Here is a 22972-nt window from a genome sequence, read left to right as displayed (position 1 = left end):
AGCAAGGCCCTGGGTCTGGTCTACAGTACAAAACCAACAATGGGGCTAAGCTATGGCTGCCTCAGCCTTTGCTCCCACCCCCAGGCTGCTCCACACTGCTATCTCAGAAGCATTCTGAGACCTTTTCCCCAACAAGACCCTGTGGCTTAACTTCTTTGCCATGACTCTCCATTATGTGCAGGATCGAGGCTTACTGAGGTCTTTTATTATTCATATCTACACGACAGTTTGGCCTGCTGAACAACCTGCAGTCCCTGGCTTCTTGTCTCAGCTTAAGCATACTGTCCCCACTGCCTACAACACTCTTCCCTTATCTTTCCTAGCTTTCCCATGTCCCTCCAGGCTGAAGCCGGCCACCACTTCCCAGAATCTCCCAGAATCAGTGATGCTCCCAAGTGAGCTCCCAGCCCTCCAGGTTTGCTCCCAATCCTCCAGGTTTGCTCCCAATCCTCCAGGTTTGCTCCCAGTCCTCCAGGTCCACAAAAGGTGCATGTGTTAAGACTCAGCCCTAGGCCTTCTGTCTTCCAAAGCTAGACACACTATCTTAAAAACAAAGCCTAAAGTTTGTGACCAACATCTTCCCTGCTTAGCTGTCAACTGTATTTTCTTGCCTTAGAGAAATCTAACAACTGCACCACAGCGAGTGTGAGGCCTTCAAGTGACAGACAGCTGCCACCCAGCTCTGAGTTCAAGGATGCTGGTTAGCAAAGGTGTTTAACATTTCCTGTGTGGTGACTCAGAACCACATTTACATCTGGTGGAAGATGGTATCTGACTTTGCCCTTATTTTAAATATCTATTACTAGGACTAGCGAGCTGCCTCAGATTTAAGAGCTGAAATTTGATTCCCATCACCCACATGGCAGCTCACAAGTCTCTGTAAATCCAGTTCTGAGGGATCTGATGTTCTCTTCTGGCTTCTGTGGGCAGCAGGCAGAAAATGTGCATATACAGGCAAAATACTGATATACAGAAAATAAATATCTAAAAAATTAATAATAGTTGCCTATCACTGATGGTAATGGAAGGGCAACAGTGTCAGTTTCTGCCAAGTCAAATCTATGCTTAACTGTACATCACAGGAGAATAAGGCTAATGTTAAAATCTATGCTTAACTGTACATCACAGGAGAATAAGGCTAATGTTAAAACCCCATTTTTCTCTAAAAATATCCTGATGCGATTTTAAAGAGGCCAAACAGCTCCTTTGGAAAAATTCTTTCAACTCTAAGGTGTGCAAAAACCACATCAAGTGGGACTTCAGGAGAGATGGCCGAGGGGACAAAGCATTAGCTTCAAAAGCCCGACAACCTGAATTTGTCATTTGAGTCCCTAGAACAAGCCAGAACCTCTCAGGCCAGCCCTCCTGGAGTACACAGTGCAGCAGCAAAATTCGAGCATAGGACCCATCTCAACCTGGCAAGGGAGAGAACTGACTCCTGACCACTGTCCTCTGAGCTACACACACACTGTGGCATGCAGATGTTCCCCACATCCAACACACACACACACACACACACACACACACACACACACACACACATTGATGGCAGGCAGACTTTTATTTAAATAGGTACTTAATGTATTCTCAGGCTGCTGTCTCCCACATACATGCCCTGTCATCCCCACCCACCACACACACACACACACACACACACACACACACACACACACACNACACACACACACACACACACACACACACACACACACACACACACACACACAACTTTACACCTCTTCTGAGAAGGCCATTTTTTGCTTTAACCGCAGCATCGATTGATCGAGCTGCCATAGGACAGCAGACACACAGCAACCCATGGCTCTGCACTGGGAAAGGAGGAGAGGGAAGAACAAGGAAGTCCACACTCAAGCTTCAGTACATAATTATTCAAATAAATTTTAATGATTTCAATTCAATGCAACTGAAAATGTAGTGTCATTAAATAACATTTCTGCTATAATTCAGAGTACAGTTTGGAGGCCATTTCCAGGCAGAAGCATCACATCCTAAGTTTCCAGCTTATTAAGTGAGATGACTGACGGGGTCATGGCAGGGGTGGGGCGACAGTGATCAGCTCATAGAATTTGGCTAAGAGAGGAAAAAAAAAAAACCAAAACCAACGCAACTAACAAAGTAGTTACAGATATTAGTAAAATAAAAATACAACCCAATGGTCATCTTAAATGACTAGAAAAATACAGGTAAAGTCACAGCAAATAAAGTCTTCGCAGAGTTGGGTAACTTTATTTGCATTTCATAGTGATTTCTTAAGGCCTATGTCCAATGAAACCATTTTAAAAAGCTCTATGAGGAATGGAAGTTTATGTGTTCACGACACTTTTTTAAAAAGCTTAGATTTCTGAGTGAGCAAGGTTCACCTTGGTGGGCAGGGGCCCTGCCTCCTCATGGTCTTCAGTCTGAGACCTAACAACCACAAGAGAAGGGGCTGGGTATCTGCTCAGCTTTTGTTCAGTCATAAATTCCAAGTCGCCATAGATACTCAGCTTCTGCAAAAGAAAGACCAGCACACACCATCAACCTGGACACTCAGGGATCTCTCTACCTGTTTCCAGGCAACAGTTCAGTCTCTGGGGCTGCATGGTGATTAGTTCCGGTGCTTGGGAGGCAGAGGAAGGAGGCCCTGCAAGCTGCAGGCAGCCAGGGCCACACAGTAGGATACAGTCTTAAAACAGAAAACACACAACAAACAAAAGAAACACACAATTGATCTATGGACATTTGGTTTGAGCAATTCTATCTGTATCTTTGAGACTGAAGAATGTTTATGGGTGGGGCTCAGTCTCCTGTACATGGCCCGAGGGAGTGTTCCCACATGTCCTAACTTAATCCTTAGAGGAACACCTACGAGTACTAAGTATACATACTTTGGTTTAAATGAAGTTAACATGGCCACATCAAAGCTTTCATTCTGGAGTTCTGGTGGATGTCTCAAGTGACCAAGTCCTTTATGACCTTAAGTCTCCTGTTTAGTTAGGAAATGATTTGCTGCAAGTGTCTAACTTGTTATACAAGGAAAATGACACGCTCTGGTACAAACAGAAACATTCTAACACGAGTAGAAAGATCTTCATGAACATACACAAATCCTCATGCTGCTAGTTTCCATCAGACACTAAGGGAGCAGGGTCTGGAGAGGGTTCAGGGCGACAGCACTTGCTGCTGTTGCAGAACCTGGGCTCAGTTCTCAGCACCCACACTGGGCAGTTGGGAACCGCCTTAAACCACACAGGCCATCTGATCCTGTCTTCTGGTCCTGTAGGTCCTGTATGCACATGGTGCACACACAGATGAACAGGTACACACACATATATGTAAAAATTAAGTTAAATTAAAAAAATTAAGATTAAAAAATGGAGAAATTGTCTTATAGAATTATACAATCCAAACAAAAGAGAAAGATTAAGTCATGCTAGAGAGATGTCTCTGCAGTTGAGAGAGAACTCTACTGCACAGGACCTGGGTTCAGTTCCCAGCAGCCAGATGTCCACTCACAACCACGTGAACTCCAGTTCTAGGGGATCCAATGCCCTCTTCCACCCTCCATGGGCTCCTATACACACAGAGCATATAAATTCAAGGTACACACATATACACATAAAATACATCTTTAAAAGAGCTATCTGAATGGGAGAAATTGTTAGGTGAGACCTTCCCAACAAGTACTTCCCAATCAAGTGACAAGGGAGGTCTAAGCATGAAACACCCGTCAAGGGGTGGCCACTTTCCCAGTGTCAAAGTGGGAGCTGAGTTCAGCAGCTCCTGGGGCCTGAGGCCTGGCTCCTGACTCCAGGCTAGACAAAAAGGTCAATGGCTTTGGAGTTAGAATGAAAGCCTGCATCAAAACAAACATCTACCATGAACTTCACTCCAGCTTCACTGCTTCCATAGCTAAGCAACCACAGAAACATTACCTAGAATTCCTAAGGCTGCTTATTCATATATAAAATAAGACAAGACCTGCTGTCTGTCAGGCATGAGGCTGGAGATGATGCAGTGGTTAAGGCCACCGGCTGCTCTTCCAGAGGACCCAGGTTTGATTCCTAGCATCCACTTAGTGGCTAACAACCACTGTAACTCCAGTTCCAGGGGATCCAGTCTTCTTCTGGCCTCTATGGGTGCCGTACACACACAGTGTATGTACATACATATAAACATACGTATATACATATATACATACTATATTACACACACACACACACACACACACACACACGCACACACGCGCACACACACACACACACACACACACGCACACACGCACACACACACACACACACACAGTTATAATAAAAAGGAGACACAGATGGTAGTGCTGGCCTGCAATGCCAATCTTGGATCTTGTTTCAAGAAGCAAAAAAGGAGGAGGAAAATTATGTAGTAGGATATTGCTGGACACTGGGTTGACATTCACAAAAATATTCTGCAATCTTAAAGGATGACCTTGATGCTAGTTAGCGTCCCGCCCCAGTTTCCAGGCCTTTCATGGTGTTTGCTGAACCACGCGGTGACTCACCACATACTCTACTGCACGTCCCTCCTTGCTCTCCTCCAGTGGTATTTAGACACACAGAACTCTCGCTTGTTTAGGTTGGATTTGATGTCAACAGATGTTATCCCACATTTAATTATATAAGTAACTTTCTTTTCTTGGAAACTAAGTTGAATTAGCAAATTACAGCTTTTCCCCAAACAAATATCCTTTACCTTAACAACTATATCTTGAGCCAGTTAAATTTTAATTACTAAGGAACAAGGTCATAATCTCTTTGAGGTTAGCTACCAGAACAGAGGAACTCAGAATCAAAGACTTTCTTAGTTTCTAAAACAGTATTTATGGCAATTCATAATTTTATGTGGCCCCACAATCCCTCTCTCACACCCCAGCTTAGCGAGCAGTACCACCAGTTCTCTTCAGTCTCAGAGCAGAGGTGAGGGCGCTATGCTCAGGCCCATCGGCACACACGTGTCAGTGCAGAGTGGGAGCCACTGCAGCTGGGCTTACAAACATGGTTTTCATACGGGCCAACCTCAACTGAGTAAAACCACCAAATCTCTCATTCTATCAGAAGGGCCTTATTTTTCTAGTTAAACAGGCCCTTAAATTGGTTAATCATGTGGCTCTGGCTTCAAGTAGCCCAAGGGTTAAACCAGACTTACCTCAGGGGGAACATACTGTTCCACAGCTGTAGCAACAGCTGCACAGCAGATCCAGAGCAACACCATCACTGAGAGGACAAGGGTCGTGGTTAAAATCCACCCAGAGTTACTGCAAAACAACACAACAGTCAGGCACACTGCCTCACACAGAATACAAAACTCTGTGCGCGGTCTTTAAAATGATTAACGAAACATTTATTACATCTAGTTTATTAGGATGATTTGATGTTCTTTCCTCTGCCTCTAAAATGTCTGTAGTGTGGCTAAATACCTATTACAATAATAATTAATAATGATGAAATCAGACACATAGACTTCCTACTATGTATATAAAATTTCCTCGTTGTTGGGCTTGGTGCTACACACCTTTGATCCCAGCACTGGAGGCAGAGGCAGAGAGGCAGATGAATCTCTGAGTTCCAGCACAGCCTGGTCTATATGAGTTCTAAGACAGTCAGCCTATACAGGAAGACCCTATTCTAAAACAACAACAAGAAGAACAAAGCCCCACAAACCAAAACCAACGCCCATCAAATCACTGTCACGAACATTTTAACTGTTTACTTTTGAGGCGGACTTCATGGAGATCAGGCCTCAAATTTGGTACGAGACTGGCGTGAAGCCCCTGCCTTCCTCCCTCGCTAGAATTGCAAGTTTAGATCACCAAGCCTGGAGAATACACTCTGATTACTAAATGAGACAAAGCAAGCAACTTTCCTATAAACTGAACATGTTTCTTAATTTGTAGGCTATTGCAATAATACTCATTTAAGAAAATACCCTAAAAGTTAAGGTAAATTATGAAATGATCATTTAGTTTGCCTCAAGCTCCAGCCAAGGCATGATTTTGTCAGCTGCAGATACTTTCTGTGGTTGTGTTTGGAATTCTGCAAACTTTTCAGAGGGTACAATAAATGCTAGGGCCCCGAGAGGAGGGGTTGGTGGTTGGTCAGGGGGTGGTTGTGGCTGTAGTTTGTTAGTAGCTCAAAGAAGAAACAAAAGGAAAGAAATTACAGTCAGAGGGTTCTATTTCTCTCTACCCTCTATCCTTCTTTCTCTATTAAGTGATAGGGGATGAAATGAGGGCGGAGGGTGGGAAAAATGAAGAACCTGCAAAGTAGCAAAGTGGTTGTTCTTGGTTGTCAACTTGACTATATCTGGAATGAACTACAATCCAGAATTGGAAGGCTCACCAGTGATCCTTATCTGGGAGCTGGGAGATACAAGTTTCTGACCTGAATCTTGGCTTGGAGACCTTGAGGCATAGTGGCTATGAATTCCAGAAGACAGGGAGATCTCCGAGTTCAAGGTCATCTTGCATTAAAGGCGTGATGGCACACACCTTTAATCTGGGCTACACCTTCTGCTGGAGGCCTACATAAGGACACTGAAAGAAGGAAGATTGACTCTCTCTTCTTTGACTGCTTGCCTTGTGGGACTGAGCGACTGCTAGATCCTTGGACTTCCCTTCACAGCTGCCGCTGACCATCCTTGGGAGTTGGACTGCAGACTGTAAGTCATCAACAGATTCCCTTACTGTATAGAGACTATCCATAAGTTCTGTGACTCTAGAGAACCCTACCTAGTACAGAGGGCATTTAGGACTCTCAAAGTCTGTGACAATTCCTAATTCTCACAAGTTTATTCATGGTCAAAGGAACTATACTGTAGATCACCAGTGATCTATTCACTTTTTGCCATAGCCTAAGGAAATGGCATGCCACTCATTGTCTCCCAACAAAAGAGGAAGTAGGCTGTTGGAGACAGAGCAGAGCTTGACTCCAGGAATCTAAACAGTAAAGAATTGTTCTCTGATCTCTATATAGTCCTGTGACACACATGCCCATAATCAAATAAATAAAGTATTTTTATGTTTTTTTTTTTTTTTTTGGTTTTTTTCGAGACAGGGTTTCTCTGTATAGCCCTGGCTGTCCTGGAGCTCACTCTGTAGACCAGGCTGGCCTCGAACTCAGAAATCCGCCTGTCTCTGCCTCCCAAGCGCTGGGATTAAAGGCGTGCGCCACCACACCCGGCTTATGTTTATTTTAAAAGAAGTAGACTCCTAGAAAGCATGCAATTCTACTTTAATGCTAAATTTTAAATATCCTAAATTTTAAAAGGTAACAGAGTAAGAAATGTTGTTGATGAAAAGCATCCACTCTCCTTTGCATGGTCCAGTCCTCTCCTGGACATAAGGAGCTCACTTCCATGGGTGAGGACAGATCTGATATCTAGACTGCAGCCAGAAAACTGGGGCTCACCTTCAAGTATATCTATAGCAAAGCAGAATAGATCCTGTAGATGTCAACCATCTCCATGACCTCCTGACTTCCCTGGTCATTGCCCTAATCTTGCCCCATAAGTTCCTGCTCACAGCTCTCCAGCCTGATTCCTTTATCTATCCATTATATACAGGATTATTCCTGACACTCCTTATTCAAATATAGGATATATTATAATAACCCATATTTGTACACAGAAACTTCCAGAGAATGAACTTCTAGTTGAAAGTTAGCTATTTTCTAAGTAAGACATTCAAAGGATTACTTTTAAATTGTTAGGTTTGGGCCGGGGAGAAGGCAGAACTGGCAAGGATGACTTGAGTTTAATCCCCAGAACTCACAGAGTGGAAAGAGAGAACCAACTCCCACAAGCCACACACACACACACACACACACACACACACACACACACACACACACACACACAGAGTCTCCCTCTCTCCCTAAATACAATTTAAATATTTCACTGTAGTGTCCCACTCAACAAGAATGGCTCCCCTAGAACAACATATTATAAAGCATAATGGCTTCAGCTTTATCAATGCTTGGTCTAGTACACAATACAGTAGAGAATAAGATGCATGGCCCACTGCCTTTCTTTTTGTGGGTGAGGGGACAGGGAGGGCTCAGTAGGCACTCCTATGGTGAGCAGATGTAACTCTGGAAAAACCCTCTTCACCCATCAGAATGCCTGACAGTCCTTCCTTGGAAGGGGGCATATGGTAGCCGTCACTCGTGCCTCCCTGTTTTCCTGTGCTCCCTAAGAATCCCTGGCACAGAGTTGACATCCCCTACCTCTTCTTAATCTATAGCCCTTACCTATCTCTTCTAACTGCTCATCTGTTCATGCAGACAAAAACCCAATCCTTAAATTATTCAGACATACTTTAAAGTTGAGCTCACTTTATTTCTTTTTAATTTAATGTGTGGTGGTCAAAGGACACCTGTGGGTGCTGATTCTCTCCTTCCATCATGTGGTTCCCAGGACTGAACTTAGCGGATCAGGCTTGGTGTCACCCACTAAGTCATTAAAGCCTTACTGACTAAGGCCCCGATGGAGTTTAATTTAAATATGTGGGTAAAACAAATCAAGGAATTCTAACAAGAAGGCACTGAAAAATATCTGTTCTGTTTGGGTTTTACTAAGCAGCAGAAAGAGAAGATAAGAGGCTGATCAACAGGGAAGTGAGACAGAGCGATTTCTGTCCTACTGTGTGACAGCATGACCACAGTTAACAGTAATGTACTATTTGAAAATGGCTGCAAAAGAGGATTTTCAATGTGATTTCAAAGAAATGTAGATGTCTAAGGTGATACATATGCTAACTATCCTGTCTGATCATTACATGAGGCATACACGTATAAAATAGCATGCCATATTCCATATATTTATATAAGTGCATGTCTATTTAAAAACAGTACCCATATTACCTTCATCAGACTAATCATTCAAAAGTACAAGTTTGGAAAGGAAGTTGAAAATACATTGTTTTTCTAAGTATTAAACTTCTAATTTAAAAATAACAAACAGAATGACTGAAATGAACCAGACTTTATCTTTCATGTACATACTAAGAAGAAATACATACAGAGATAGACATCTTAAAAAGCCATCACTTTCTTCCTCTTCAAGGTAGTTCCTGTGTGCCTGTGAGTTTCTCATCTGCAGATCTGAAATAAGAAGGCACAGTGTTGAATGAATATCCTAAATGCCAGTCTCGTTCTCTTCTAGATATGCATATCCTACAAGGAGCTTTTCTAAGTGTAATCTGACACATTCTACATGTTAAAATTCCTTTGGCACATCAAAACCAAGTAAGTATTCTACGATATTATGAATTTACTTTTAAATGTTGTTTTGTAGCCCAGGGAAACCTCAAACTCACAGCCATCTGCCTGTCCCTGCCTCCTAAATGCTGGAGCTAAAGGTGTGCGTTATCATGCCAGGCTCAAACGTTTTTGATACTGAAGTTTCCTGTTGAATTACATGTGAGCTTGAGTAACAGAATTTGTTTTATTCTATCCTAATTAAAATAGTCTATGTTAGCATTATCTACTCTTTCCCACTCAATAATAAAACAGTAAGTTAGCTATATTAATAAGTAAAATATGATAGGTAGAACATTCTCACAGGCAAACTGCTTTGGCCTGATGTTTGATGTTCCTATGATGTATAATTCCTATCCAGTATGGAAATAAGAAGAGAATAAGGAACTCATACTTTCAAGGTAGTGTCACCATTAGGCTTACTGGGACCCCCCCCCCCCCACACACACACTTTGTTAGTTCACATTCAAAGCTTTGAAACGGTGTTTAGAAAAGTGCATGGTCCACATGCTAGCAGCATTACCAGGATGTGGAGCTCATTAGAAGTGCAAACCCCCAGGTAGATGGAACCAGACCCAGTGCACTGGAATTCAGAGTGAGCAATTGCAACAGATCTGACAGCTAAGGTTTATCCATCTACTTAGAATAAAACTTACAGGACATTTTGCTTAAAGATGATTCTCTCAAGTTTGTAGGCTCCTGCTCCAATTGCGGTGCATACTGAATTTCTGGCTTAGACTAAAACAGTGATGAAAGCATTATGTCATTTATACCTCAGACATTGTTTTTAGTAATAAGTTTTAGAATACACCATCTATACTATCAACATTTAAATTGAAAAAACAGTAACAGATAAAAACACATCAACCACAATACTTCAATATTATTTATCTGGTAAAAATGAATTCTAATTTTACTTGATCAGAAATAATTCTTCAGCCTGCCTAAATTTGTAACCAAATATTTATTATATATTATCCAGATCATAATATAATATATTTTTAACCAGATACAGATTATACATATGATTTCTTTCCTCACCTGAAATACTCTGTTCTTTCCTTAACTGTAAGCATCTGACACACTACAGCCAAGCCTTCTACACCTCGTATCTTTGAGCCTCTGGAAAGGGACTTTCTGCATCCAAATTATACTCAAGCTGACATAGACTTGAGAGAAAGATAATCTCTCATCCTCTGAGGATGCTTTTATGTAAGTAGCTTTAGGGCACAGAACTTATCCATAAATATAAGAAGACACTGTGTTCTCTTGCCATCAAATTAAGTACAGAGGTCCCAAACTGAGAATCACAAAGATACTAATACTAATAAACTTAAAAGCTGTGGCTCACTTCTTGAGAGCAAGATAGTGTCACAACACATGAGGAACTTCCTGAATTAAAGGAAATAGGGTGCTCTATGGGTGTGGAGCCTAAAATGCCCTGAGTTTGAGCTGAACATTACTAGTAACCGACAGCATGACTTTAAGCAAGCTGGGTGCACAGCTTCCTCATCAACAAGCAGGGGTACTACAACCTCATGAAACTGTTTAGAGATTTCAGATAACACAGTTCTCAACCCATGGGTTCTATGTCACTGATTTCATATCTATGATTAAATCAATCATGGGGGAACATCTGTACTGAGTGTGCATAGGCATCTCCATCATCATTAAACAATACAATATGACAATTATTTCTGCAGATTTCACAAGCAACTCAGGGGTGATTTAAAGTGCAGTCACACACTGCGTGACTTTTCAGCTAACTGACCAGATATTCAACAGCAATGCTGTAATAACATTACCACCTAGTGACACTGTAGCCATCTCAGATCAAGAATACTATATTGTTAAATGACCCATAACTGCACAGGGAGGGAGTTTGTAGGTTATATGTAAATGCAATGTCATTTTATATTAGGGAATTTAGCATCCCTAAATATTAGCATCCTCAGAATCCTGAAATGATCCCTCACAGGTGCTCTAAGACAACTGTACATACCTTTCTATAGTAGCATTTATTAACATCTTGTCACACAGTCAATTATTAGACAAAAGAAAAATTACCTCCTAGAGGGCAAATGCATCTGTACCATGTTCTTACAGGCAGTTAGAGGAGAACTACTATAGACTTCCTATTATGTCATTAATGCCTTTCCTAATTTGTGTTGTATGCCACTATTTATGGTCAATTTTATAATTCTTACCTTCCTATCTAAATTTCTCAATCAATTTAGTCATTATAAAATCAAGAAGACCACATAACCACTAAGCTTGAGGTAAGGCTTTCAAGGGAAGAAGCAAAGGTAGTTACACTGTGTCCTGCTGCTCGGCTTTCACCGAAGGTCAGTTAAGCAGCATTACTTGACAGAAACATCTAGGTCACTGATTACATGGTTCTATGCCAAGACCCTCATATAAGACATGACACTGCACTTGGGAGGCAGAGGCAGGCGGATTTCTGAGTTCGAGGCCAGCCTGGTCTACAGAGTGAGTTCCAGGACAGCCAGGGCTATACAGAGAAACCCTGTCTCGAAAAAAAAAAAAAAAAAAAAAAAAAAAAAAAGACATGACACTGACTAGTGCTGTATTTAGGTCAATGTGTAAAACACAACTGTCACCTGGAATATAACTATTTTTCCATCATCGGCCTGAAGATAAAAAGTCCATGAAGAGGTTATGAAGCTCTGTGCAGAGTCCATCATGTCACTCCAGAATGACCTCACCAGAGTCAGAGGGAAGAGGAGATGCATTCTTGGCATCAGGGACATGAGCTAAAGAAACAAACAAAGGCTTTTAAGTAATACTGGATATGTTATTTATGATGTGTGTATGCAAGAGAACAAGTCTACCTGGGAGAGGTTACAGATAATTTCATGAACAGTCACAATCATCAGTATTAGACTACACTCTGTTGCTGATGCAAATTAACTATGGTAAAGCCAACATCCCAGGGTACTCAAATTCACCAAACACTTTCATACACAACCCATGACTTCTATCAGTATAACAGGCTTTGAGCCAAGCCCCTGAACATGGACACTCTTAAGAGCCCATTAAATATGGACCACCAAAAGACAGATTTGAATGGGAAAGGAGAAATCATATCATTCTTATCCTTAACATGCCTGGGAGGAGAAATCATGTCTTTATGAACATCAAAGGCAAAAATGTATGCAGAAAATATGAGATGGTTGCTGACGGACATTCTGTGGTATTAATTTAAGTGGTAGGTGCTGCTGACAAGATTTTAACACCAACTGGACAACCTTGCAGAAGCCCAGTTCTGACTTCTTAACTTACTAAGTGGCTCTGACCCTGGAGCACAAGCTTGAGATGCAGAGTACCGAGCTCTAGAGATAGATAGCTGTGGCTTATCTGACATCAGGAGACACACCATCGAGAGCTACGGCAATGCAAAGAACAGCTTTTAGAAGAAGAAAATCTGTACTCAGGGTCCAGTTTTCTCACGTAATAGCTATGAGACCTATTACAGATCCACTCAAAAGTATTTATTGAGGTTACAGATTTGAGGAGCACAGAGACCAGGTGTTTCTGGTTCTATTTTTTTGAGACAGGGCATTGCTATATGGCCCAGGCTGGCCTCCCACTTGCAATCCTCTAGGCTTAGCATCCTGAAAGCTGAGGTTATAAGCATGCTTACTCACAGTGTCTACTTTGATCATCAATGTACACCTATGTTTAATCAGGATACTTTAATTAGGAGTAGGATTCCCACAGGCAGCGTGCCTATGAATGGAGGGAAGCCTACTGCAAACAGGGGTGGGGGGAGAAGAAAAGTGATTGCTAATAGGTGTGAGATTTTATTTTGGGGTGATAGAAATATGTGGAATTAGATAATGATGATGTTTGTTCAACTGCAAGTTATTCTAAAATTCACTGAAGTTAGAAGTGTGGATTTTTTTTTAATATGTGAACTATTTGTCAAATTTTTTAAAAATTTACAAATTCCATGGAGGACAATTTTGCTCTATTTCTCAATAGAACTGCACGAACTTCAGCAATTCTAACCCTATGTTCTTATTTTATGATATACTCACAGATGTATAACACTTATAAAAGAAAACTATTAGAAGGAACTTTATGTTCACTAACAAGAGGCTGCTGTAGTTGGGTGTGATAGCTCAACCCTGTAATTCTAAAATCCAGGGGAAGAGCGCCAGGAGCTTCACACCCTCTCATCTACATAAGGAGTTTGAGGCCAACCTGAACTATGTGAGGCTTTGCCTAAAAACAAACAAACAAACAAACAAACAACCCCCAAACACGGGGCTATTGATACCACGATGTATACATATGGAATATCATACAGTGAAAGAAGATAAGCTTTTGTGCTTATATTAACAAAAATCATTTGCATATCCTTACACACGTATAAAATACTCCAGTGTGAGTAACCCTGGCTGCAATGTGGAGAAAAGGCCACGCTCCCTGGGGAGCATCTGCATCCGTGTCCAGTACACAGGACAGAGACATGCTCTCCGAGTTGTAAACACTTTATCCTGAGCTTCACACAGACTATATCGCTTATGCACAAAACTGAAAAATAATTGTCTAAAATGAATTAATTAAAAACATTTTATGCGGGCTGGAGGGATGGCTCAGCGGTTAAGAGCACTGACTGGTCTTCCAGAGGTCCTGAGTTCAACTCCAGCAACCACACGGTGGTTCACAACCATCTGTAATGAGATCTGATGCCCTCTTCTGGGGTGTCTGAAGACAGTGATGGTGTGTGCACATAGATGAAATAAATAAATAAATCTTAAAACAAAACAAAACATTTTTTTCCTAAAACTTAAGATCCAGCAGGGCATGGTGGTAGATGTCTTTAATCCCAGGACTAGGGGAGACAGAAGTAGATCTCTGTGAGTTCAAGGCCAGCCTGGTTTACAAAGCAAATTCTAGGAGAGTCAGAGCTGTTATACAGAAAAACCCTGTCTCAAAAAACCAGAATGAATGAGTGAATAGAAATAAAACTTAAGATCCTTTCCCCAGGACAGAGTTCCTGAGAAGAAGCAACTTCCCAAGATGACACTGTAGAGGCTCTCGGGGGCTAGGCTCTGAGAAGCAGTAGAGGCTCTTGGGGCTAGGCTCTGAGAAGCGGCTGGTACTCAGCCCTGTATGTAACTGTGAACTACTGAGCTACATAATGTAGGAAGATGACAAGGTTTCCATTTAGAAAGAAAGATATCCAGACCCAGGATAAAGAAAGGACTAGAAAGGGCTACAGTAGAAAACAGTCTAAAAGTGAACTGAACAATACAGATGACAGATGAGGCTGGTGATTTGAGGCAGTGGCAAAGGAGAGAGGAGTGGCTGGAGAGAGGGACTCCAGTATCACCTTCTCTTAGGGTTTTTTTTTGGGGGGGGGGGTTGTTTTTTTTTTTTTTTTTTTTTTTTTTTTTGCACATGTAAAATGGAGGAACCTTACTAGACTCTGACAAAAAACAAGATGAGATTACAGATATAATATTTTATAGAAAAATATTTTTAGAAAGCATTCCAGTAATTTTTCCATCTGCAAACATAATTTTGATGGATGGAAACTAAGTGTAAACTCTAACAGTAAAATAAGACCACGCTTGCAATGACCATGTTGAATAACCCAAATCGAAGCACATAAGCAGGCAGCCTGGAAAGGCAGGATTGTCTCTTACTTGTTCTTGTCTCAGTTCAGCAAATGGCAACTGATCCTGGCAGCCAAGATGGCAAGCATACTGCTCATCAGGTTGGGAATATGCTTCTGTGCAAGCTGAAAGAGGAAACGGCAAATTCTTAGAAAGAGGAAAGGATGGTAAAGACAAAGGCTGCAAAAGAGAAAGATCTGGCATACTTCTAGGGCTGGAAAGACACAGACATACTTCAGTACTTCATCTCCATGAGCAGCCAGACTTGCAAAAGCAGAAAAGACTTTAATAACATTCTTTCATCTCTCTCCTACAAGTTCAATGTCTCATGAACAAGTGGGTTAATCTCATACCTGGGCTCTGGCTATATGATGACATTCACATAAGGTATCCTCACAGCTGAAAAGTTTGTGGAGAAGGGAGAAACAGACTGATGTCCCTATGATGTCATTGCAAGTTGAAACCCATCATCCTGGCTGTAGCCTCCAATCTGGGCTGAGGGACTAAACCTCTGACTGCTGATTTTTCTAAGCCTCCATCCCCTCACCCCCGGACCTTATATGAACTAGACAAGTATTCAACCACTGAGCTGTATCTCTAGCTCTTTTTTTATTTTGAGACAAGGTCTCCCCAAGTTGCCCAGATTGGCTGTGAACTCACTCTGTAGTCCAGACAAGCCTTGTACCTTCCTGCCTCAGCCTCCCAAGTAACTAGGAATGCAGACTTGAGCCACTCGGCCTAGTTTGATTTCTGCGAGTCTGAAATGGAAAGACTACTACCCAATATAAGAATGAGACAATGTATGTCAGTTATTTATATAAATATTTACAATTATTCAGTTGAGAAACAAGGCATCAATATGGCAAGGGGGAAATTAACTAGTCTATTATGCTAAATTCTAAGAAAATGGAAGCAGAAAATGTTCTGCAACGGGGAATTTTAAAGGTTGAATAGGGCTGGGGCTGTGGTTCTGGGGCACAACACTGGCCTGGCATACACTAGGTCCTGGGCTCTATCCTCAGCACTCCTAAGACAAGAAGCAGCTGAAATGGGCCGTCAGACACACTCGCATCCTCTAGTTCACATGGCTTCTCACCCAGGTAAGTAACATATTTCTCAGAGGCTCTAGATAAGCTAACATGGCACTATGAATATACAAAGATGGCCAGTGAGGAGCCTGAGCCACAAAAATAAGGTCACACTATCACACAATAGTGTGAGAGCCACACAGAATACACTGTGTGTGTTGGGGAACACAACAAGATTCCATTACTGTTCTTTACAAAGGTAAATGTCTCCTGTGTCCTGACTGTAGGTCTCTTTTATTATACAGGTCTTTTTCACCAAAAGGTAAGAAGAGTGGTTAAGTGGTGACGAAACCTCTGGTCATTTTCACCGGCATGACTGATAAAGAATACTCTAAAACACTTCATAGTCAAAGGCCTGATTCAGTAAAAATCTTGGAGATATGTCAACCAGCCGACTGATGGAAAGGCTCAGGGAAATTATACCATCCATGAAAAGGTAGTGGTGAATTATGAGTTGGATAATTACCTCTGCATTTGTCTAAACGGGATGCTTGGTTAAACAAAGGAATCCTATCCACAGCACAAAATCAACACTGTCTCATCACAGATGGATTAAAGCCAATGCCATTTTTAGCAGCCTCTATTAAAACCCTAATTTTACAGTTACAGTATGGTGGGTGACTAGTTTAAACATGATGTCTGCCTTTTCTAGGAAAAATACAAAAAAAGCATAACTCAACTCAAAGAAAGCCCCAAAGTTATGCATGGCTGATGTCATTAGCATAGCCTCTTACCAGATTCACATTCCAGCTTGGTCCGATTTAAATCAAGTCCATCATCCACAAACTGGCAAATTGAAAACAGCCTGCAGCCTCTCTGGCATGCGTATAACTCCTCTTCCTGGGAAGTTCAAGAACAAAGAAGATTACCAAAAAAGAAGATGTTTCTTTTAGCTGGAAAAAAAAAAAAAGGTCAAGAAGAAAGCAGGGTTGGTGTTTGTTTTAAACCAGACAATAGGTTTTGTACTAAAAGAGACAAGTTTTAGTTCCTAATTTAAATGATTCGGTTACAGACATGGTCTCTCACAGTGTTAGTTTCTAACTCCCTGTGCAATAAATGATGATCTTGTACTTTTGTTTTTAAAGAACTTTATATTTTTTCGTTTTTTTTCTTATTTCTAGAACTTTATATTTTTATTTTATGTATTTTGCCTGCAAGTATGTCTGTGCATCACCTATGCAGTGTCCATGGAGGCCAAAAGAGGGCATCAGCTCCCCTGGAACCAGAATTACAGACAGTTGTGAATGCTATGTGGGTGCTGGGAATGGAATATGGGTTCTCTGGAAAAGCAGCTAGTGCTGTTAATTCCTGAGCTATCTCTCCAGTTCCTGAGTTTGTATTTTTGATCCTCCTGTCTCTACCTTCCTAATGCTGGGATTCCCCGCTCCACCACAGCTGACTTATGTGATGCTGGACATTGAGAACCTAATAACTAAGCCAGATCCCCAGTCCCTATTTCCTTATTTTAAAAAAGACACTAAGAAAAAAGCCAAGTGGGTAAATATATCACCCTTTCTGCATATTCTGTGGCAACAGCAAACAGGTAGAAAATCGGAAATAGAACTAAGAATGACAGTAAGAATCCTGCATAAGGCAGAAAGGAGTTAGCAAGTACCAGGGGTCACTGGTATGTTTCTGCTGCGTCCAAGTGCATAACCATCTGCTCATTAGCAAAAGTATCAGGACCAGCCTCATAGAGCAAATGGCAGGGGGAAGGGGGAGGTGAGGTGAGGCATCTACACAAATATTCACGTGGAAGGATTTTTTTAAAAAAGATTTATTTATTTTATTTTGAAGATTTATTTATTTATGTATGTGCGTATATGAGCACACTGTGGCTGTACAGATGGTTGTGAGCCTTCATGTTGGGAATTGAATTTAGGACTTCTGCTCTTTCTAGTCAACACCGCTCACTCCAGTTGGCCCAGTCCGCTTGCTCCGGTCAATTCTGCTCACTCAATCCCTTCTTGCTCTGGCTCAAAGATTTATTTATTATTATATATAAGTACACTGTAGGTGTCTTCAGATGTACCAGAAAAGGGTGTCAGATCTCATTTTGGGTGGTTATGAGCTACCATGTGGCTGCTAGGATTTGAACTCAGGACCTTCAGAAGAGCAGTCAGTGCTCTTATCCACTGAGCCATCTCACCAGCCCCTGGAAGGATTTTTTTTATATGTTTAAAATTTGTATGTATGTGTGTGGAGTCCATGTGCACACAGGAGCTTGGGGAGGCCAGAAAAGGACATCAGAACCCCAGTCAGTAATGGAGTTAAAAGGTTATGAGCTGCCACATAGTTGCAGGAAACAGAACCTAGGGTTTCTACCAAAGCAATAGGTGCTCTTAACCAATGAGCCATCCTCCAGTCCCAAGGGTTTTTATTTTAACTTTTAACTTTTTATTTTTACTTTAACTGAGAATGCAAACAAGAGCAACAGGGTGACATACAGGAGCAGTTACTGCAATCAGCTAGACCAGAATCAAATTTTTCTGGTTAAAAAACAAAAACAAAAACAAAGCCTGTGCAAGCTACTTTACCTGTTGAAATCTCAAATCTTCTAAGACAACCCGATTCTGGGAGAATCTAGCTAATCTTACCAAAATGTCTGAGAAACAGGAGGTGCTTAGTAAATAAACAGTAGTAGTAATAACAGTCACAATAATATTTTTTCTCTTTTATAGTAAAATGTTTTAAAAGTAGAAAATAATAATTACAAGCATTGAGAGCTATGTGTGAAAATCAAAATAGGACTTATTTCCTTTTTTCTTAGGAGAGTTCTTCACACTTAGAAAACAGTTAAGTGCATAATGAGACTATAAACAATGAGATCAACAAGCTTTTCTTTCCTTTGATGAATACAGTATTTAATAAAAACCCTAATGTCCTTGTAACTTTATGTGTGATTCACTCTGCACAAACTGTCAGGCACCTAATGAAGAAACATACACACATCCCAGCTATTAATACGGCAGTAGACACTCCCTTTCAGCAGAAGAATTAGTAAAGCTCATGGAGCAGCAATAACCCATTTGAAGGGATGGCTGTGAGTCCTACTTGAAAATTTATTATACAGCTTTGGAGGTGGTCCACTTTGTGCCCTTGGTTCTAAGGTTCTAACTGCATTAGTTGCTTTGGAATGCCACATACTTGCGTAGACTGCACAGGGAAGAGCTCATTATCACGAACTATACCAGATGACAATTTACTTTCAGCTATGCTTGCTCTATATCCCAAACTGGATCCTTCATGCCCATCTTATTCAGCTCCTGAATATTGGGACTGCTCACGTGTGCCAATACACCTAGCTCAGATAGGCTTTCTTTTGTTAAACCAACCCTAAAAGACACCCAGAACCAACGTCAGGCAACCACATGGCATGCTGAGAGTCTAGTGGGTCAGGAATCAACTCTAAAAGCTCAGCCTTATCACTTACTCTGTACAGCCTTGGGCAAGTTATTAATCTCTCCGATTCTCAGTGTCGTCTAAGTTGTAAATAAGGATACTCTCACATTAATCTTACACACTAGGAAAGTTATAAACTCGTATCATGTTGTACTGATAGAGATATACTAGTAATATAGTCAATTAACACCCACAGTGTGCCAGGCTGTATGCTAACATTTAATGTATTATAGAACACCCATAAAGAGTAGGCTGGAATGCCAGGGCGGGAAGATGGGGTTGAGTGGGTAGATGGGGGAGCACCCTCACAGAGACAGGAGGAGGGAGGATGGGATAGGGAGCTTCCAAAGGGGAGACCTGGAAAGGGGAAAACATTTGAAATGTAAATATTATTTACATTTTAAAAATTTATCCAATTTAAAAAAAAGATTAAAAAAAAAAAAAAAAAAGAGTAGGCTGGAGAGATTGCTCAGTGGTTAGGAGCACTGGCTGCTCTTTCAAAGGACAAAGGCTCAGCTCCTAGCATCCACATGGCAGCTCACAATTGTAACTCTAATTCCAAGAAATCCACATCCTCTTCTGGTGTCTGCCAGCACTGCACTTGCATGGTATAGAGATAAGCATGCAGGCTAAACACCCATACACATAAAATAAAAATACTATTTTTTAAAAGCAAAAAAAAAAAAATCATATTCTTAGTTCAAACATTTTGTATTTTATAGAATATAAATTCAAATATGGTAAACATTTCAGTTCTATGCATCTCAAGTGACTGGCAAACTTAGAGAAAATATAATCTCCTAACCAAGCAAGGAAAGGGTGCTTCTCACTGTAATGAGTATCAGCTAAGTAATTCAAGGTCTTTGGACAACAGTGCTACCTAGATAGCTTTCATATACATTTCTTTCTTTCTTTTTTTTTTTTTTTTTTTTTTGAGACAGGGTTTCTCTGTGTAGCCCTGGCTGTCCTCGAACTCAGAGATCTGCCTACCTCTGCCTCTTCAGTGCTGAGATTAAAGGTGTGCACCCCCATGCCCAGTAGGAGAGTCAATTTTGAGCTGGGTGCAGCGGACAGGACTATAATCTCAGCCCTTGGCACTTACTGACAGAGGGAAGAGAACCGAGTTAGTTGGAGGCCATCTTGGACTGTATGTCAAGACAGTGTCTCAAGCAAACAGTCTAAAATATGCAGATAATCCTAGAATTCAGAGGGTGAGGCAGGGGGATTGTCTTTGAGTTCTAGGCCAACCAGAGATCCTATCTCAAAAACAAAATAAATATAAGTCCAGGACAGACAGGGAGCCAATGATTTGGGGTTCTGGTTAAGAACAGCATTAATAAATTAGTGAAAACGACTTATCAATATCACATCAACTATTAGCAACTAGTGAATATTATAATGCCTAAGGCATCTGATTGGGATGTGCATGTGTGTAGCCCCAGCAGCACCGGGGAACCTGAAGCAGGAAGGCTGAGGCTGAGCAACCAACCTGAATGTGGGCAAATCCTGTCTCAAAAACAAACACATCCAAGAAATATCCAAAGAGTCTTGGTATCCATGTCTTTCAAATTATTTATGTCCCTAGTATTCTGTCTTATACCACAAATTTACTAGGAAAACCTTAAAAGAGGGAACCGAACACTAATATAACATAAAGTAAACCTCAGCCTCATTCTTGGCCAATCGGTTCGGGTAGAACCTTTTGATGATGCAAGCTTTACTGACTGACATCTAAAGCATCCCTCTTAGTCCCTGAGGAGAGCAGGGCAAGCCTTACACTGGTGACCTCTGACCTCAGCCTCCAGCAGGCTGTGATTACAGGTGTCCATGACCATCCCAGCTCTTCATTTCTCCCAACTATTTATTAATTTCTAACTTAGAAATTTTAAGGTTAGCTGGTGGTGCAAGCCTTTAATCCCAGCACTTGGGAGGCAGAGGCAGGCGGATTTCTGAGTTTGAGGCCAGCCTGGCCTACAGAATGAGTTCCAGGACAGCCAAGGCAACACAGAAAAACTCTGTCTCGAAAAACCAAAAGAAAGAAAATTTAAGGCTAATCCCAGTACAATCTTGTAGCACCGTTTATGTTTTGCATGTAATTGATGACCCTCAGATGGGTAAGGGGGACAAAATGCTTGAAGGTAGAGAATTTACAATTTTTAATATCAAAGATAGGAAAGCACTTGTCAATATGGAACATTCTAAAGTCATTGGGACTGTCATTCTAGTCACTTTGTACCTTTAGGAGGCAAAGAGGGAGAGCCACAGTGGTTAAGCAAATAGCATACAGAAGACTAAAGAAAACAAAGATTTAAAAAAACAAAAAACAAAAAAACCACACGCATCAGCGAAAGCCCTTACAAAGCCAGGTGGGGAGGGGTATAAACCCTAATTACATATGGAAAATGAGTGGGGAGAACCACCAAGCAATTTAGAATGTTGAGTAAACAGAATTCATAAGAAACTGGAAAACAACTTAAGAAGGCAGAATTAAAGGTTAGGCAGTGGCTGCGGGGAGGGACCAGGGTTAAGGATAGGTCTTTCCTCTAGCTACACAGTATAGGTTTTCAGTAGGACAGTCGAATTTCCTGATCCACTCCACAACACAATTCCTTATCTTCTGCACTGAGCGACGTTTACTTTATTTATTTATTTATTTATTTTATTATTGAAGACTGATCCCCCTAACCGCCGCCTCACAAAGGCATCCAGTCCCCTGCGGCAGCGTCTCGCACACACTCAACACAGACAGGAAGTCCTCCCTTCTAGGGTGTCTCATTAACTACAGAGGCTGACTTCACACTTCAGACCGCAAAGGGATCGACAGCTTCTCCGACTCAGGGAACACAACGCGCTTCGTCCCAGAGAGGCGCGCCATCAACCCAGGCTGGAAGGCACTATTTTGTGCATGCCTGCGTCCGCGCCATCCTCCCCACACCCCGCGCGGCTAGTTAGGTCAGGACCTCGCGTTCATCCTCCATCTACCCTAGCAAGCGATCGCCTCCCCGGCGGTCCCGCGGGCTCCCAAGGGCTCGCCGATTTCGCCCCTCTGTGTCCCCCCCCCCCGACCCCCAGCCTATCGCCCAGTCCTGCAGCACAAACTTCCGGCAATTACCGCAGGAGCAAGGAAAACTGCAGCTGCACCGAGGGGGCAGCGTTCACCGCCGGGGTCCCGGCGCTGACACCGAGGTGGAAAGACGCGAGCTGGGGCACCCACCGAGGGATGAGGGGAACTCGGGACGGATGGGCCCTGCCTACCTTCGGGTAGGTGTGCAAGGGGTAGGTCAGCTGACAGGCCCGGTGACAGGACGCAGTGTCTCCCAGGACCGAGTCAAAGGCTTCGGCCGCTGCGGTCCCCGAGCCTCCGGCCAGCGCCATGGTCAGCAGCAGCAGCGGCGGGAGCCCCAGCTGGGCCTGGACCCAAAGCTTCCCCTTTGGCGCCGCCATCTTGTTCCCCTCTGTCACAGCAGCTCGAATTGTTGCTGTTTTCTTTGCAGGCTTTCTCCTTCTTCCGGGCCAGCCCCTTTCCCCGCCCCTCCGGCCCGCG

General features: G+C 42.1%; 1 protein-coding gene across 1 annotated transcript; it reads right to left on the bottom strand.

Annotated features, from left to right (window-relative positions):
- Positions 1 to 1874: 1874 nt before the first annotated feature.
- On the bottom strand, positions 1875 to 22965 carry Tmem59 (transmembrane protein 59). Its single transcript, XM_021199882.1, has 8 exons — positions 22684 to 22965; positions 16761 to 16866; positions 14969 to 15063; positions 11912 to 12064; positions 9947 to 10028; positions 9053 to 9134; positions 5182 to 5290; positions 1875 to 2510 (listed from the first exon to the last, which is right to left on the bottom strand). Exons 1-8 carry the CDS (start codon positions 22870 to 22872, stop codon positions 2355 to 2357), a joined length of 972 nt encoding a protein of 323 aa, XP_021055541.1. The 5' UTR covers positions 22873 to 22965; the 3' UTR covers positions 1875 to 2354.
- Between the last annotated feature and the right edge of the window lie 7 nt (positions 22966 to 22972).

The sequence above is a fragment of the Mus pahari genome, chromosome 6, assembly GCF_900095145.1.
Source record: "Mus pahari chromosome 6, PAHARI_EIJ_v1.1, whole genome shotgun sequence".
NCBI classification, from domain to species: domain Eukaryota; kingdom Metazoa; phylum Chordata; class Mammalia; order Rodentia; family Muridae; genus Mus; species Mus pahari.
The sequence above is the reverse complement of the archived record's forward strand: the minus strand, read 5'-3'. Positions and strand labels throughout refer to the sequence as shown.